This window comes from Pygocentrus nattereri, chromosome 4 (genome assembly GCF_015220715.1).
Source record: "Pygocentrus nattereri isolate fPygNat1 chromosome 4, fPygNat1.pri, whole genome shotgun sequence".
Lineage (NCBI taxonomy): Eukaryota > Metazoa > Chordata > Actinopteri > Characiformes > Serrasalmidae > Pygocentrus > Pygocentrus nattereri.
In genome coordinates, this window is record NC_051214.1 from 25,971,459 (window position 1) to 25,990,826 (window position 19,368).

At 41.4% G+C, this 19,368-nt stretch overlaps 1 protein-coding gene across 2 annotated transcripts in view; it reads left to right on the forward strand.

Annotated features, from left to right (window-relative positions):
* Positions 1-6,142: 6,142 nt before the first annotated feature.
* The window catches only part of pdgfra (platelet-derived growth factor receptor, alpha polypeptide), a 36,638-nt gene continuing 23,412 nt past the window's right edge, over positions 6,143-19,368 (forward strand). The window contains exons 1-11 of one of the 2 annotated variants that reach the window (XM_017688033.2): positions 6,143-6,387; positions 9,354-9,432; positions 10,533-10,808; positions 11,669-11,926; positions 12,018-12,142; positions 14,515-14,677; positions 14,927-15,113; positions 15,424-15,539; positions 16,554-16,844; positions 17,707-17,973; positions 18,933-19,063. In XM_017688033.2, the coding sequence (XP_017543522.2) occupies positions 9,375-9,432; positions 10,533-10,808; positions 11,669-11,926; positions 12,018-12,142; positions 14,515-14,677; positions 14,927-15,113; positions 15,424-15,539; positions 16,554-16,844; positions 17,707-17,973; positions 18,933-19,063 (1,872 nt within the window). In that variant the 5' untranslated portion in view covers positions 6,143-6,387; positions 9,354-9,374. Of the gene's footprint in view, positions 6,388-7,888; positions 9,433-10,532; positions 10,809-11,668; positions 11,927-12,017; positions 12,143-14,514; positions 14,678-14,926; positions 15,114-15,423; positions 15,540-16,553; positions 16,845-17,706; positions 17,974-18,932; positions 19,064-19,368 lie in introns of those variants that run through there. The other variant, XM_037537966.1, reaches the window with a different exon arrangement.

Genomic DNA, 19,368 nt, shown 5'->3' on the forward strand with positions numbered 1-19,368 from the left:
AGATTTTGTGGGACTACCTCAGATACAGTACTGTGCAAATGTCTCATGCACGCAGCCAAGAAAGAGGAACAAAGAAAAATAGAAAGATAAACATAAATACACTAAAACGTAACAATACAGTTTGAGGAACACAGTTATGGATCCTGACTTCTCACTCCAGCCATGACTATAAATACTGGTGTTCCCTAAGGAGATCTCTGGAAAAGGTTAAACAAACACACCAAATCTAAGGTAAAAATCCATGGTGGTGTGATTTTTTCCCACTTATCCCATTGCTCCTGTCTTGAACAAACTTACTGCTCAGATAAACGTTTTTACAGAGCAACTTTTTGTGCAGTACTGTAAATAGTGACCTCACAGTGAGCAGGTACACAATTTAAATGTCTGACCCTCCAGAGGAACCATTCTAAATGAGATCTCCTCTTGATCTCAGGTACTCCTAGACACCGTTTGAAATCGGAGTGAAACTGAAGCCATTCAATTCAATTCAGATTTTCTCATTCTGATCAAAATGTTGTCAAAAGTGGCTGAACTCTTCAAACTCTCGTCTGTCTCCTCTCACCCCACAGCCTCAGCTGAACAACATCTCCTTAAGGAAAGTGTAAGATCTCATTGTTTGCTTATAGAGCTCTATTCTGTACGACAGAGCTCTCTCAGCAGTCTGTCAGTGCAGAAGGAGAACTTCAGCTTTTCTCCTTCATCACCAGAACTTCTCACAGTGACATAATGATGTTGATCTCCCTTCTCAGAAATCAGCGATCCTTCATTAATATAATATTGAGACCTGCCTTATTTCTCTGAGACAATATTAACAGACGTTTTCCCTCTGGGTCGTCTTCATAGCCTATAAAATCACAACACACGACTTTTACAAGTAACATTCATTTTTCTATGGAAATGGAGTTCAGACATGAACCGTTCTTCAGTTTATAATTATTACTTTTATGAAGTTTTAAGAATATTTGTGACTATTTATTGATACATGTGTGGCTATTTATGGTTTTGTTCATGTTTTCTTTAATTTACTTATTGATTGAGTCCTTTCTGCATTTTCAGATTGTCGCTATGGTTATTTGAGTCAGTTGACCGCTGATGAGTCCAAGTCTAAATTTCTCTTTCTGACCCGTCTACTTGTAGTCTGTGTTTATTTCACTGACCTGAAGACTGGTGGAGTAATAATGGCCTGTCAGTAAACTTTCAGCAGCCTATACAATGATTAGTTCATAATCAGTGAAAATGGTTGTGGTTGTTGGAAGTTGTACAGGTGGATTTAATAAGGGTTAATGGCTTTGTTATTATATTAACTTTATCTTGAGCCTATTTTAATGACTTTCAAGAGCTTGTATATCTCTCTTGCTCTCTCTTCTCTCTCTCTCTCTCTCTCTCTCTCTCTCTCTCTGTGTATGTTTTTAAATGAATGTGTACGCCACCTTGTGGTGACTTGTAGATTGTATTGGAGAATGTAGGATCGAATTACAGTGACTGGTAAAGAGCAGCACTTTGAGCCTTTCTAGCCACATGTAAACACACACTCCATGTCAGAGGTGCGTGCATGTGTATGTGTGCGTGTGTTTAGCCTTTTGTGGGATGCAAATATCTCCAAGTTGATGGAAAACATGAACATTTCGGTGTTCTGGCTTTTTAACAAAACATTGTTTTTTTTTTTTAACTTACCCTGAAAATCTTACAGTGGGTGGTTAGACACAGCGACAGCCATGACTCCTAGTCCTGCTCCTGCAACACCACTTACCGCTGTCCAGGGGCAGTCTTCATACCAGGTATCTCCAAACAGTGACTTTACAGGAGAAGGAAAAAACCTACTTTACTTTTAATGTAAGTCAATGGAACCAGATTTTTTTCCAAGTCATTTTGTGCTGTTTGTTTTGGTCCCTGCATCATGAAATTTACACGCAATGTAAAGGGCAACAGGTATTTTCAAATCGTGTCATAAACTGAAAAAATGCCAAAAAATGGAAATACGAGGTTTTGTTCCGACAGTAGTGATATATTAATATTATATATTAATAAAGTAAGAGTGTCAGCTCCCCCAGTCATGGTTTTCATGTGGTGACATAACTGCAAGGCAGTTATGAACTGGTATGAACAAGACAATTAAGTGACATTATAGAGATAATAGAGGAGGTTCTTTAGTGTGATTTTCTGAAGAAAAGATTGTTGTTCAAGTGCAGAATAGAAATGTAAACTCAATCAGGAGTGGAAAATGTTTGTACTTCTTATTGCTTGAATATTGTTTTGGAAGATTTGTACATTACTGAAGTATTATTGAAAGTAAATATTTGTAGTTTTACTCAATTACATTTCCAAAAGAAGAAAGGACAGGAAACATTTCTCTTTTTCTCTCACCGATTTCCACTGCATTTGAAATATATATATATTTAACTGTGAATATACATATGTAGATACATTTTAACTTATACTCATGTTTTATGTTCACATAAAGGAGAAAATCTACCCCAAATGACAAATAATCCAACAAGACAATGCAAGATGCCACATTGTTCATGAAGTGAAGTTCGAGCACGATTTAAAATCCTCTGAGATTTTGTGGGACTGTGTTGGGAAACGTGTGGAGAAGAAACATCTAACCACTCTGAATGGTCTGTGGATAGAAGTGAATTTAGTCTTGATCCCACTGTAAACAGTGAAAGATCAACTCCATTTAAAATATGAGGTTAACTTATTACACAGCTTGTTTTTTAGGTAGCTCGACATTAAGAGCTCACCTTAGTTTGGCCAAACTGCAAGTTCTCATAACTCACGTTTTGCATGTCATTTCAGTTAAACAATCTAAAATATAATGTTATAATCACTTCCCTAGCTTTTCATAACACAATCCCACCAGGCATTTTCTACCGTAACCTAACCTCCACTTATAGATGGCTGTGGTCTCACTAGCTTTGGGCTAACGGTCTTGTCTTGGAGTTTTTGATCTGTACAGTTATCTTGGACTAACTCAAGTTAACATTTAACTCAATATGTTTAATTCTTTGTAACAAATATCACATAGGCCAACAAATTGAAGTTGAATGTTTTCCCAATGCTACAACAGCCCCTCCTGAGGTGAACTGACTGTGGTAGAGCTGAAAAAAAAAATACTACAGTCTACAAGCCAGTGATACTACAGAACCAGGCCTGACAACAACTGAGCTACAGTAATCCATAACGGAAATAACCCACAAGAATAGGAATACAAGCACAGTGTGTGTCTGTATGTTTGTATGTGTGTGTGTGTGTGTGTGTGTGTGTGTGTGTGTGTGTGTGTGTGTGTGTGTGTGTGTGTGTGTGTGTGTGTGTGTGTGTGTGTGTAATCTGGTGTCAGAAACTCTGAGACACTGGGATCCCACAGCTGGAGTCCACTTGGCCCCTCCAGCATGCACATTCGTCCCATAGCATACATTCCACTCCACTTAAAGGTGAACAAGCACTTCTACTGAGTCATACTGAATAACATTAAATGCTTTATAGTTTCAAGTTATCTGTTCATAACTTGCACAAATCATAGCAAGCAAGGCTGCTGATGAAGAGACAGAAGAATGAAGAGCAAAGCTGAACCAGAACAAGTGGGGCTGCCGAGATGGACAACACTGCAACTGATTAGTCAGGTTAGAACTCTGACTGGATGTTGATGTTTCAGATTCTGGAACATTGTTGGCATCGGTAAGTAATAATTCAGAAGAAAAAGTAGAGCTTAGCAGGTAAACTAGGCTAGAAAACTGCTGTAAACATAGAAAACTCATTGCTTATAGGCTCCTAAAAATACAGCTTTCTAAATGAAAAAGATGGTGTTTCAAGAGTTCTTTGGTAAAGACAATGGTTCTCTACACCGCCATGAACCTTCAAAGAACAATTTACATGGATAATGGCTCTTTGCATGTGCAATGGTTCTTCAGATTGATGAAGAAAGTGCTTTAAAGTGGTTCGATATAGCACCAGAAAAGGGTTCTTCTATTGCTATTATGTCAAAACTGTTACAATTTAAGATCTTTTTTTAATTCTGCATTATTTATTTTCAAAAAGGTTCTATGTAGAACCATCTTCATGATGCAAATGGTTCCTCCAGAGTTCTTGAATCTACATAGAACCAATGTCTTGACTAAAGAACCCTTGATGAACCATCTTTTTATTACAAAACTTTATACAAAAGGCTCTTTGGAGAACCAAACATTCAAAGGTTCTTTAGGGAACCTTTTTTTTCTACGGCAAAGAATCAAAGACCAGTTTAATAATAATGACACTCCATTTCTGAGCCTATTGTTCTGAGTATTTTGCTCGGAAAGGCATGTAATGTGCAGTTCTTTGGGAGCTGAAAGCAGAGCCAGACGAGCTAAGCCCGCAGAACCGTTGCTGGCCGCAGCGCCGCTCGCTCCGGTGCGGTCAAATTGCTCCAAGCTGCTCCGCGGGATCAAGGTGGAGAGGATGGCGGAGCAGATCGAGGCTCCCAGATTAGGCTCCTTTTGTGTCGGAGAACAAGGCACTCTGTTCTTTTTGCGCGCTCGTGCTGCAAGCAACATGTGGAAGTCATTGTGGAGGAGCGGGCTGAGCGAGGGGGCGCTGCGGGGCGGATTCCTCCAGTGAGGGGGGATGAGGGGGTGGGTGTTAGAGGGGGAAACATAACGGGGGTTGGAGTCTGGCCCCGGGGGTCTGGGTCAGTCAGCTGGGCAATGAGGGCTCAGCAGAGAGGAGTCGGGGAAGAGGTGTGTGTGGTGGGGGGGGGGGGACTTTGGAACTTCTACAACTTTAGAGGTCATCCAGCTGAAAGAAGAGACAACTGAGCTGTGGCTGAGTTATTATAACAATCGTATTATGTGAAGAGCTTATGAGACATAAGGGGCGGGGGCGGGACACACACACACACAGAGAGAGAGAGAGAGAGAGAGAGAGAGAGAGAGAGAGAGAGAGAGAGAGAGAGAGAGAGAATGAGGTAAAAGGAGTTTTTTGTAGGAAAAATGTATTAGATGAAAGTAGGCAGCGAGAGAGAGAGGAGGATGAGGAGGAGGAGGAGTGGGAAAAGAGTGATAGAATAGAAGAGATAAGGAGAGAGAGAGATAAATAATGAATAAATAGTGATAAAAAGGGAAGGAGAGAATGAAAGAAAGACAGAGTGGAAGAGAACGAGAGAAAGTGAGAGAAACAGAGAGAAAGAGTATATGAAGGAAAGGATCTTAGACAAAAGAGAAAGGAGAGAGAGAATCAAGGTGAGAAAAGGTGAAGAAGAAGGAATGAGGGATTAAGAGGAAAATAGAATGGGAGAGAAGGAGAGAAAGTTCGAGAGATACAGAACGAAAGAGATGAAGGAAAGAACATATGAGATAGAAGTGGGGAAAGAGACAGGAGAGGAGAAGGAAGAGAAAAAGGAGAAAAATGTGTGTGTGTGTGTGTGTGAGAGAGAGAGAGAGAGAGAGAGAGAGAGAGAGAGAGAGAGAGAGAGAGAAAGAGAGAGAGAGAGAGAGAGAGAGAAGGCTGAGTCAGAAGTGGGCACTGTGGGGTCGTTTGTGGTGTTAGAGCGCCCTCTGTGTGGAACATGAAGTGCAGATGTTCATTCTGCAGCTTTTCTGGTTGCTCAGATCTGCACAGTCCTGCAGTAACTCCAGCACTATTTCATCACCTTTCACTACATTATTACACCAATTAACTTCATTAAAAACAAACCTCAGCTTACAGCACGCGCAGCAGATCTGCTGTAATTACTACTAACACAGTAACTCTGGGCAGATAAACCTGGTATGATAAACTCTTCGTGCATACTGCCTAAGACCCAGTCTGCAGGAGAAGTAAACGCAGCAGCTGTAAATAACATTTAAATATGTAAATAATATTTAAATATGCAAATAACATTTCCATCTCTGGAACAGAGAACAGCGTTATTTAATGTCTGATGTGCTTGTCACTTAATTTCATGTCTTTCACACCACAGAAACATTTTAATGGATTCTCCCGAAACTCATTTCATGCAAAATACTTCCAGAAAAGAATCATATGCGTCTCTTTTCTTCCCCTTTCTGTGGAAAACTGAGTGGAGAAGCGTCTGAACACTGGGACTTTTATTTTGAAGGGAGGGGGGCGCTACCTCGCAGCTATTTACTCAGAGCCAGATGATTATTGGTTGGGGAAGGATGGAGTGTAAGAGTGAAGCGGAGTTAGAGCGCTGCGCTGCAGGAGCGCTGAGGAGAACAGCAGAGGAGGAGCGCAGAGTGGAGGAGACTCAGAGAGGACGCTAACACACACACACACATTTACACACACACACACACACACGAAGGAGTGGAGCTGGACGACTGAGGACACTCACTGGACTACTTTACTGGAGCTATTCAACTCGGGCTTTTTTCTTTTGTCAAGTGGGAACAACAAAGGGATTTTGAAAAGGTATTGTGTGAGTAAATTGGTTTAGTGAGACTAATTGGCTTCTTTTCAGGGGCGGACAGGATAGAAACATTTTAATTAGACTCATTAGTTATTAAGGAAAACATCCTCTTTCTGTTGTTTGGGCTAGATAATAGCCTTTTTGTGTTTTTCTATACACAGATTAGCTGGTTTCAGTCTACTTTTCACTCTGAACGCAGATTAGCTGAGATTATTTTATTGTAAAGAATTTTTTACATTACAGGTTTGAGCGTTTCTTTTCTTTTCTTTCCCTTTTTTATTCTTTTTTTTACTTTTTCGCATTACAGATAGGATACAGTACTGGATTTCCCCCCCCTTTTTGCATTGCAGACAGGATAAGGCCGTTTTAATCAGGCTAATTAGAAAGGAAAAACAGGACCCTCGGGATTACTGAGCATTTCCTCGACCAAAGCCCATCATTAGATTCGATTCAAGGCGACTTCGTGCTTTTTTTCACTCCACTGCGGCGGCTCGCTCGCTCTGACCCTCGGACCGGAGGATTTTTGTTCTATCTCGCAGTTTGATTTGCGCGCAAAAGTCCGTGCAGCGCAGAGCGGATTACACGGCTGCTCGGAGCTCCACCATATGGCCTGCAGTCCGAACTGATGACAAACACATTTTCCTCAGAGCGGATTCCTGCACAGCGTCGCTTTCTCGCGCGGAGGAGGAAAGCCAAGCGGAATATCGAGCGTCTGGATTAATTGTGTTGTTTTCACCTAAAGGGATGAAGGAGCGCGTCGGCGATGAAGAAGCGTGCGTTGGATGCGCGAAGTCACCGCAGCTCTGGAGCACTCGGGGGGGGGGGGCTGCGCGACTTTTCCCCTGTTTTCTATTCCCATGGAAATCCATTTGTGCGCGCGTGGGACGCGGCTGGAGCGGGACGGGTGATGCAGCGAGCCCCTGCGCTCAGCTGTTGCCCCAACAGTGGCACATCCGCAGCGTTTGGCGCGCGGGTGCGCATCTGTGTGCTGTGTGTGGGAAGTGAGAGAGCGACAGAGAGCGAGAGAGAGAGAGAGAGAGAGAGAGAGAGAGAGAGAGAGAGAGAGAGAGAGAGAGAGAGAGAGAGAGAGAGAGAGAGAGAGAGAGAGAGAGAGAGAAAGGGTTGAAGGGTCCAAGCCGAACCTGCACGCCTCTCCTGAGCTGGTTAGGAGTGTGTGTGTGTGTGTGTGTGTGTGTGTGTGTGTGTGTGTGTGTGTGTGTGTGAATGAGATAGAGAGAGAGAAAGAGAGAGAGAGAGATACTCTTTAAAAATATGGTTCTTTAAAGGTTCTTCAGTAAAAGAAATGGTTCTACTTAGATTCACGAGTTCTCGATAAGACCATTTCATGTTTGGTTCTTTCATGGTGAAATGGTTCTTCAGACTGATGGAGAATGTGGTGTACACTTTTTGAAAAAGTTGGGTTTTCAAGGTTTCTTTAGTAAAGGGGATGGTTCCTTATAGAACCATGAACTATCAAAGAACCATTATTATGCTTAAATGGTTCTTTGCATAATTAAAAGGTTCTTCAGATTGATGGAGCATGCTTTGTATATGGCACAAAAAAAGGGGATCTTCTCCTATTAGAACATTGACATTGTAATAACAGAGGAAGAACCCTGTATGGTTCTGTGTAGAACCCATTTCTATCAATCCTTGCAAATAACCAATTAATCTTGGAAAGGTTATATATAGCACTCATAGTTCTAAGCAGCACCATTCCCGTTTCTAAAGAACCCTTGAAGAACCACCGTTTTGTAGACTGTGCGAGACGGAAAGCGCTATTTGGGCTCCCATGCGGGACGCTGCAGCAGCAGAGACGGCTCGCGCATAATTACAGCCCCTCTCTGCAGGGGTAATTGGCCAGGGGTGATTACCCCCGTCCGCGCGCACGCAGGGGAGCTCGAGCAAACGGCACAGTGGCGTCTGGAGGCAGTAAAGAAAAAGAAGAGGTGGACCCCCGCGCCCCCCTCCAAGCTTCTTTACTACTTTACCCCAAAACTTTGAAGTTGACGAAGATTTTCAGTCCAGCGCAAAACGGCGTTCCCTGCGCGGCCTGTGCGCTACAGCCGAGTACAGAGCGCTGCCTTCAGCTGTACAGCGGCGGCTTAATGCCATAAGACAGCCGAGGACGCTTATGGAGCACCGCGGGGCTGTGTTTCATCTCAGGAGCCCAGATAAGGAGCACCGTGCCGCGCAGACGGGTCTGTCTGCAGGAGCTGTTTAGATAACGAGAGGAGAGACAGAGGCGACCTAAGCGCTTTTGGAAACACTGCTGTCTCTCACTTTCCTCAGGTGCTCTGCTAAAACATCTCGGAGACTCTGCATTCAAAACCCCGCAGAGCCAGAACTGTTTCCGAGGAGAAACTTAATGAAAATGGAATTTCACCGCGTTATATTTCATGGCATGGGAAACTGACCTCAAACAGCGCTGACGAAACTGCAGAAAAGTGTGTGGAAAGCGCAGCTGTGATTGTGTATCTAGCGATGATTATCTGTGGACTTATTTGAAAAGTCTGAGTTAAGTCAGAAAGTAAACAATAAAACTTTTGGACCGCGCTAAACTCCGGCCTATTGTCTGCAGACACGGCTGCGGTGAGTTGGCCGCTCTGTTAAACCGTGTACTGTGTCGCCCCCTAGCGGCCGCAGCAGGATTATCTGAGTCCGGCGAATTGGCTTCGTTTTACTGATGCTGCCGCGTCCAGCGTGTTGATGGACGTGCCAGAGGACAGAGCTCGTCCAAACGCGAGCTTTGCTGCCGATGATTCAGTGCAGCTTTTACTACAGCTGATCTAATAATACAGGGAATCCCGGCTCAGTCAGACAGAGAGCCAGGTGTTCTGAGTGAAGAGAGTAGGAGACGCACAGCGGACTGAATGTGTCAGACGCACTCATCTGCCCTTTTTTTGGCGAAACAAACAGCAAGTAGAAATTTGCAGAAGCGTAACACAGCTTTCCCTTTTCATTTCAGCTGAACTCGAGCTGAGGGACCATGGGGACCGTGAAGACACATCTCCTTCTGGGGGTTGTCTTAGTGGGCATATTGACAGGTAAGGAAACGAAAGAAAGAGAGAGAGAATAGAAGAAAGAAAGAAAACAAGACTAAATAAGAAAAAAGAAAGACTAAAAAAGAAAGAATAAAAATAAATAAATAAATAAATAAATAAATAACAAAAAAGAAAGAACTCGAGCTGAGGGACAGTGAAGACACATCTCCTTATGGCGTTGTCTTAGTGGGCATATTTCCAGGTAAGGAAACGAAAGAAAGAAAGAAAGAAAGAAAGAAAGAAAGAAAGAAAGAAAGAAAGAAGGAAAGAAAGAAAGAAAGAAAGAAAGAAAGAAAGAAAGAAAGAAAGAAAGAAAGAAAGAAAGAAAGAAAAAAGTAAAGAAAGAAACAAATAAATACAGAATACAAATGACGACATTTCGAAGGGAATTCCACCGTTTTTTTTATTTCTGCCTAATGAAATAATGAATAGTCTGAGTGGTTTGATGGGAAACGCTCTTTCCTTGAGAAACTTACTGAGTCAGAACTGTGATAAAAACCAGGCGCCTGAATAGCGAAGCGCCTCTTAAAGCGCCCTCACAGAAACTCACTACACCAGCTGTTTGTGAAAACAGTGTTTTCGGATGGTCTTGAGACGAAGTTTCGGTTAAAGCATGTTTTTAAAGTACGCTCACAGACTCAGAGGACTGGTGGCAGGACAAGTGTGTGTGCTGCAGACATCAGGACTCCTGGTTCCCTTCATCACCACTGCGAAGAAATCTACAACGAACCGTTCCACATTAAACCACTCCGAATGACTTCGCTTACATCTCAACGTCTGGATTGTGCAGAAAATGTAAAAAATGGGTGGAATTCCCCTTAAAAAACTAATAAAAAAGGAAGGAAAATAAAATGGAGAATAAAATAAAAAAAAGGAAAAGGGAAAGAAAAACCAATGTGAAAAAGAAATAAAGTTAAAAGAAATAAAATGAACGAATAACAGAAAGAAAGAAAGAAAGAAAGAACGAATGAAAGAATGAAAGAAAGAAAAAAGGAAGGAAGGAAGGCAGGAAGAAAGAAAAAGAAAGAAAGCCGGTTTATTTCCTCTTTTCCTTTACCCGAGAAAGCGCTCAGTTGAACGCTGTGTATGTGTTCTGTGTGCAGATGCGTGGAGGGTCGTGGGTGGTCTTCCTCCGCCGACCATCGTTTCTGATCAAACTCAGTTCGTGTTAGAGCTGCACTCGGTCTTCAATATCAGCTGTACGGGGAAGCAGAGCGTGTTTTGGGAAGAGCCGTTACCGAAGAACACGCACGTGCTGCCGGGATACTACACGGCCACGCTGCTGATAGAGGACGCCGCGGCTTTCCACACTGGACTTTACACATGTGTCTATGAGGGAGAGGAGAGCGACCCCGCCAACATCAGCATCTTCGTTCCGGGCAAGTATAACAGCAGATAGTGTCCTAATCATCTCCAGCAAAGAGTTTCAGTCTGTGTTCAGTGAAGGGCTAATTCAGTGCTTTTCCCCTGTATTTTCACTAGCACCACCAAACAGTCTGATATCAGGCCTCTCGGCGTTTACCGTAAGACCTGATTAAGAGTGCACTACTGTGTAACTCGCCAGGGTCTATTTTACTGCTCCGCGCTCGTTTGAATGTCATCACATCCCACTGTCCTGCCTCTCTGGAGTAGGAAGGCAGTACATTTAATCCGATACAGCAGTTCTAGCTATGCTGAACAATAATTTTATGCTGAACATTTTTAGTCAGTAGGCCTACTTTGAATATTCATAATTCACATAATAGCCCAAATGTGTTATGTTGTTCAAGTACATTAGTGTTTTCAAGGCTTGTGGATGTACAAGGGAATTTTGAGCCTGAAATCTGTCCGAGTAAAAACTTATAGGAGGTTATTTCTGTTTTATCTCTTCATTTTGAAATAAAATTTCTTAAAGCTGGAATAAATATTGCCGCTTCTATAGTCATTTGGACACAGGCACTGTACTTCACATTGTGTGAAAATTTTAGGTTAATGGGCCAATAAAAGGCTCCAAAATAGCTTGAAATACAACCTCTTTACGTTAACTTACATTAAATATTGAGAATGTTTTTTAAACTACTTGTGTAAAGTTACTACTTTGGAGATGTATATTTTTCTGTGCACAGCGATGATAGGCTTTCATATGAAGTGGTGGTCTTTTATTTTAAGTCACATGTGAAATAGACCCTGATTACTATGTTAACCCTGCTGTTGACCTATGTGTGCTTGAGTGTAACGTCCCGTCTCCTTCACCCCTCAGACCCTGAGGTTCCATTCGTGCCAGAGGAGCCTAACATTCATCATGCAGAAGCCTGGGGGTCCCTTATTCCGTGTCGCATTACAGACCCAGGGTCCAGCGTGCTTCTCCGGAACCAGTCGAGTGGACAGGAGATCCAGGCCTTTTATGAGCCCAGTCATGGTTTCATAGGCGTCTTTTCTCCTGGACTCTATGTGTGTGAAACTGTTGTGAATGGCGAGACAGTCCAGAGCGCAGTGTACTCGGTGGCAGACGAGTCCGGTAAGCCTAATTCCATGTGAAATAAGTGATGAACAGTTGGATAAATGCTCATTTGACAGAATCCAACGGTGCTGGTGTTTGCTCCTGGCAGGAATGAAGTTCAGTGTAGAACTGAGGGTCAGCCAGCAGGAAGTGAAAGAAGGAGACGCTTTCAACCTCACCTGCGAGACCCCACCGGCTATGTTTTTCCAGCAGTGGCTGCACCCCAGCAAACAGGTGGAGACCTCGCTTTGTTTTCCATCTGTCTCACTCTAACTCTCACGCTTATAAATGGTGTCAAAAGGGTTTATGGAGTGACGCTATAGATGGAGCACTTTATGTTGCCTTTCAGTGAAAACTGACCTTTCAGTTGATGGTTCTGAAAAGAACCATTCTTGCCAATGAAATGTGAAAAAGAAACATTTGGTGTTTCTTTTAGTTAAATATTTTTCATAGAACTACATGTTGAAGCCAAAAAACATTTGGGAACCATTATTTTAACCATGCATAGAACCTTTTCATCTGTAGAGGTTGTTTAATCCCTTAAATTCCCAGGCATATTCCATTCTAAGGCTTATTACATGGAAAATGCAGAATGAATGCAAAATCTTCAAAGAACCATTTACTAAAAGATTCCTTAGGAAACCAAAAGTGGTTCTTCCACTGCATTGATATAACTCTTCTGTAACATTTATTTTTAAGATTCAGTCTCATGACTCTGTGTTTTTTCCTTCATTAATCTACTGCATGCATATTGGTTGCAAATTGGTTGCCAAGGCAAAGCAGCCTTCACTTTCATTACATTGTCTGAAGCAGAAGCGCCTTCTGATGCCGTGACTTATGATCTCTCTATGTGTGAAGCGACAGTGTGTATCCATTTTACAAATGTTTAAAATGGAGGGTGACATTTAAAACAATAAGAAAGATGCTTAATGATGGTGCAGTTTGACCTTTTTGACCTCTCTGATGTGTGCATGTCAGAGACAGATGTTGTGTGTGGGAAACTAAGGGATGCTTGCATAGAAAAAATGAGAAAGCATGCAGGTGCATTCCCAGGGTGATCTATGTCTTACAGTGTACGTTTTTCTGATGTGCATGCATGTGCAAGGCCAAATAAGTGCATGGCTGTATGTCTCTAAAAGATCAAAGGCGAGTTGTTACTACTGACCATTTGCTCAAGAGTATTTACGAGTGGCTTTGCCGGTGCGCTGGGTTTAATGTGTGTCCACAAACCAGTGCAGCTTTTTGAACAACATAGTATCACAAATGTCACTTCTCCAAGCTCTCATGACCAGCTGGAAGTATTTTCACTACTCATGGCATCTATATTTGTAAATATGTATATGGTTATATGGTAAGAGAAATTAGAAGATTCAAAATGGTATGGAGGCCTTTTCTTCTAGAATCGACCTAAAGCAGGGACCTTTGGATGCTCTCCACTCCCTGCTGAGATTTGCAGCTCTTTTCCAGCCTCCTATAAGGAAGAATTTATCTCTGCTGAAAGATAAATGCTCTACCAAATGCCACATGCTGAAGCCAGAGCCAGATCTGGAGAGTGATAGACAGAGAGAAGGACTAAAGCAGATCTTTTGGGCTGAACATTTTACAGAGAAAGAGGCGCATGATTAAGGGAGAGGGTTGTGTGTAGTACACATGCACAGTGTACACTTGCAATCAAATGTCTGAGGACACCCAGCTTTTCAATGTGTTTGAGTACAGACGATCAAATTTTTGTTGACAAGCAAGGTGACGACATTTGTGACAGTTGTACCTTGTGAGTAATGCCATTTTCTGCACGTCACCACTTATTAGCACTCATACCTTACAGATTAACCATCCTTTTGAACCAAAAGTTATTAAATGTGTGCTTTTGACAATAGTTTGTAGGAGAAAGCTCAAGTTATTATCTTGACGAAACGTGGTCTTCATAGACTCTGCCAAAGTATTACTTAAGCTGTTTATTTTAAATAAAAGCTTTTATTAAAATGTCAGCATAATCAAATCATTAAGATCTAACCCATGTCATACACAATGATTTAATGTGAAATGCAACCTTCTAGAGAAACCTGTGAAGTCAGCATTGTTCACAGCAGTGGTGATAGCAACCAGATACCTGAAGCGTTTAATGCCTCTAAAAGCTATGCTTACAGAACGCTATTACAGGAAATGGTTATGCATACACTGCCTAGTGCCTGAGATATTGTTTTACTGCAGATTTTAAATAAGGTTTTGGCCTAAACCTTATTTTGTAATCTATTCATGGTGGAGAGGTACATGCAGGGTTTTCTAGGGCAAAATAGCAATGCACCATTTCACATTAAACCACTCTAAATTACATAACCCCCTAAATGGCCAGGGCCCACCAGCAGGCCCAAAGTTTTATCACACTCTTCTATAACCCAAGAATAGCTCAGTCAGTTTGTAATAAAGTCCCTGTAGTTACTGATAAATAAGCCTTAGTTTATAATAAACCTGGGATTTTAAGGGGTCAGGGCATTTTTCTCACTTAATTGTGAAAACATTAAAATTCAAAAGAGGGCAAGGTGTCCCCACATGATTTGCTTTGGAGTAACGTCTCTCTCTCTCTCTCTCTGCTCTCTGCTCCCCAGGCTGTAGGTGCTGTCCAGATGAAGCAGACGTTTCCTGACAAGGTTTTGTACATCCTCAGTATCCCGCATGCCTCGGTGGCTGACTCTGGCTACTACGAGTGCTCTGTCACTGAGCAGTTCAGTGGCCTGACCAAGTCCTCCAGTGTGACCGTCACTGTCCATGGTAACAATATCCCTCTCACTGCATCACAAAATACCTCTAAATTTGCTGTCCAAGAGAAAGACATCAAGGGTTAAGAGAATAGCTTGACCACACATGCTAATGTGGCTAAGTACAAAGCTAATAATAAGCATTGCCCAGTGTTTATTTGTTTCTCTTGGCACTGTTGGCTATTCTTTAAAACAGATTAGCTGATGCTCAGGGGATTTCTCTCTCATTTTCTCCTGCTTTCTCTTTTTCCCTGGTTTACAGCGACTTCTTTCGTGGTTCTGGATCACAGTGGGATTGGAGCAGTGGAAAGTGCCGCTCTCACAGAGGAGACAGAGTTCACCATCTATATTATGTCTGACACTACGCCAAAGGTTACATGGTTCAAAGATGATCTCGCGTTGGACGACATCTTTGTGACCAGTAAGACCACTCTCTTGGAAGACAAAAGGTACGAACTATATAGTAGGTCATATTGGTGAAAACAGACAGATTGATGCCCATTTCATTAGTTGGCCATGTGTTGCTCCAAGATACTGGTTGAACTTTTCAGCTTAACTAATAGGCTTAACTGTAATCACTCATACTGTAAGCACTGCATCAATTCATACCTGGTCAAAGTCACTAATATGTGATTGCTGATGTGTTTACTGAAATGTGGCAGCCTAATATTAATATACTAGACACGTGTCACATCCCAGTATAGGAACAACTTGGGTGAATAGCAGCTTTAGCTCAAAGCTCATCTCTGTCCCATGAAGGTACGAGAGTGTTTTGGTCTTTCGGCATCCTGAAGAAGAAGACAGTGGCACATACAAAATCGTAGCATCAGCTGGATCACAGAGCGCTGAGTTCTCCTTCAAGCTTAATGTCAAAGGTAAAATGTCATCCATCCCAGTTGATTTCTTGGATTGGCATTTCTCTCAGATGCTCTCATTTGGGTCAAAAGTCAAAAAATGTATTAACACATTTTCCTCTATTTTCTTATATTTAGTTTTTTTTCACTGATGTCAACCTATAACATTTGTGAGGTTTTATGGCGAAAAAAATCATCAATTAATTTTCACATAACCATTTTCCAACCTCTCTTCGTCCCTTAGAATTAAACAGGCTGAGCATGTGAATCTGTTATATGTAAAAGATCTCTGTTCTGATTGGCTTCTGTATATTGCACCTAGTTTAAAAAGTAGTCTGTGCTGAAATACTCATTATAACTTCAACACAAATGGATAGGGCTCAACTACTGTTGGCTGAAAAGGCAAATATGCAAGAGTGTTGGATTTCATGACATCACAAAATAGTATAGCAGGCTGTTCTTGCAGCTCAGTTCACCTATATGACTGTATAATTTTATGTATGTTTTGAAATGTTAGCAATGTTTACATACTACATCAAATCAAATCAAATAAAATGTATTTGATAAGATAAGATAAGATAAGATAATCCTTTATTAGTCCCACAGCAGGGAAATTCACAATTTGTATAGCGCTTTTTACAACTGATGTTGTCACAAAGCAGCTTATGAGTGAAAAATGCATACTTAAAATGCATAATTCTGTGGATTGTTTAATGTTCATTTATACCCCCTTAATGGACAAAAGTGAAAGAGTTATTTTATTATACTTATTTTAGTAAGTGTCATTGTGGCACGCAAACAATTATTTCATTTTTTTTTTGCCATGTTGTACGACAGGAAACCACATTGAAAAAAGTCCAATAAGAAAATAAGCTGCATGAACATATATTTCATTGTTATTAACTATATCATTTCATAATTGTATTCAAATCATATCACAATGGACAGTAACATCACTAGACCTCTAAGGGTTAGACGATGTAGTCGCCTGTCTAGACTGTATAGTGATGGTGTGTATGCGCATGTCTGCTTCAGCTCTTGAGCCGCAGTTGCTGCCGGCCATGCTGGCTCCAGTTATCTGGCCCATGAGGGAAGTTATGGTGGTGTCCCTTCACTCCACGTTCAAACTGACGTGTCGCGGTCTGGCAGAGCTGGCCTGGAGCTGCCCCGTCTTCAACAATGAACCGACGCTTGAAGATAAGAGGGGTATCTTTGTCTCTACGGTGACCATAAACAATGCTACAGCAATACATACGGGGGATTACACCTGCTACTACCAGGACGGAAATCAGACCGAAGAGGCCAACATTTATGTTTATGTGCCAGGTATGCCAGGAAAACCGTGCCCTGATACTCACAGTGTTATATGAGCTTGTGTTTCGCCACATTTGTTTATTGCACATTGACAAACATGTCAAAGCACAAAAATCATGGCAGAAATGGTAGAGCCAGTATGACTTTTCATCATTTCATCATTTATCATTGAGTTGTAAAAGCTGCACCATGTTAAATGTTTTGAAATAGCATTATTGAGGTAAAAGAAATAAAAACAAGACAAAATATGATGTACAAGCTCTGCTACAAGTCACACTGTAAATCCTGAAACAATAACGTAAAAGTCGGAGGTGTTAGGTTGGATTTTGCATGAGGTTTTTGACCAAAATCATATGACTCAAAAAGACGTTTAGGCTTAGGTAAATGGAAAATCAACATTACATCAATGAAGATATGACGATAGTAGATCATTCACTTACATCCTCAAAAGACACGTCCCTCACCAAGTTTTGTCTGAGATCCTGTTGAATACTCTTTGGAATTTTGAATACTCTTCACCATAACCAGATTCATCTGCTAGGGGAAGGGATTTGAAGCACATCCAGTGTTACAAACTGTTCTTCCATATGTTGCGTGCAATTACACATTTCAACCAGAGAGGTCTCCAAATCCCCACATCTTACATAGTGCAGCTTTACATTTGCTCAAATAGACTTGCTTATATGTTTTCCAGCACTGTATGACATACTGAAAATGAACAATGTGTTGCAAATGTTGCATAGCTATTCGAAGCTTGACTTGTGCCTATTTGAGCAAACCATCACTAACGCTAGCTTTTTATATGTTTTAATGCGAAAATGTCCAGATTTTTCACTCTTTCTCATTCATACAAATACATTATTGCTCCTTCCAGATCCGAAAGTGCCATTTGTGCCCTCTCTGGTGCCGTTCATTAACCATGTGCTGACGAGTCATGAGGAGACCGAGGTTCCGTGCCGTGTGTCTGACCCCAGTGCTAATGTGACTCTGATCCATGTGGAGACCCAGCAGCCTGTGCCTGCTGTCTATGACAGCAAGAGGGGCTTTCTGGGCCTCTTCACTGCTGGAACATATGTGTGCCGAGCCCTGGTGAACGGTGAGGAGCATGAGAGTGAGGAGTACATCGTCCATGGCTGGGAAGGTGAGGTCATATTTGTGTTTGTATGAATATATATGTGTACTTACAGTGGTTTTAACAAAATGTACATGATATCATAACATGCTATTCTGTGAAAAGGTGATTGAAGTATGTAGATTTTTCCACATGACTGCATCAACACAATCATTGCCAAAAGTTAGCAAACTGAAAGATTTTCCAAATAATTGTACTCCTGTGGGGTAGTGGAGGGTTTAAGTAGTCTACGCTTGTTAACCAATTTTAGGTGCTCACCTGAAGCGATGTGCTTTAATTACAGTTAGTTCTGATGACACAATCTGATTGGTTGAGAAGCGTTCAACCCATGTTGTTACTTGTGATAGAAGCACAGTATTTTCACAATAACTGTTTTATTTTGCTGTAGACAGGTTGGAAAGTATCATCTTGATTTATGCTGCTCTTAAGTTTGTACTTTTTGTACAAAATAAAGAAATCGATACTTTGGATGCAATCTTTTAAGACAAATCATTACATCAAATTCCAAGCCTGTCATTGCCTTCCAGCAAGAATTCCAGATGGCGTCTGGGACGACTAAACAAGTGAACACAATAGCGCCAAAAACAAACAGAAAACAATTCACCAAACAAGATGAGCTGTGAAATTAACAAATCAACATTTTAATCTCACAAATATTGAAAAAACTGAGTTGAAGACAATATTATGGCAGTTTTATGACTGTATCTGTAGCGCAGTAGGGTACTATTGTTTTGGTGCAAGGATATGCCAACATAAAAGCACAGTAGTTTTCAAAAAAGAAATATGAGTTCAGTACCTGTCAACACTCAAGGTTTCATGATCTGTATTAATATCAAAAGTAAAAAGTGGTATCTTTAATATTGATGTAATATATTTTATTCATGTGGAAATACAGTGCTTCTGTCGGTGCATCATCTCCACTATGAAAGTCTAACGCTCTTTCTCTTTCCTCAATCTTTTTTCCACAGGAGGCCCAGAGTTGCAAATTGAGCTGAAGGCTGAGAAAAAGGCTCTCTTGGTTGGAGAGACCCTCACAGTGAACTGCGTGGCAAAAGGCAGCGAGATGCTGGAAGACCGCTGGAAATATCCTGGCAGTCATGTGAGAGACAAACAGATTATTCAAATATCACATATTCCAAAAACATGCAGAGAACAAAGCCTTATTAAAGGAATAGTGCACCGATTTCTGTCTAGTCCTTCTGTAGCATATATTCAAGTGCCATGGAGAGTAATTCCCCTATAGAAGTGTTTTTGAGTCAAAGGGTTTTCTATTATTTTACTAACTACAGAAACAAGGCAAAAATGATTGTCCATAATAACAGACTGTGCTACAGATGGCATAGGTAGAGAATAGGTTGATAAACATTGTAGCACATCTTTATCATGTTAAATGTAGGGGCCCAT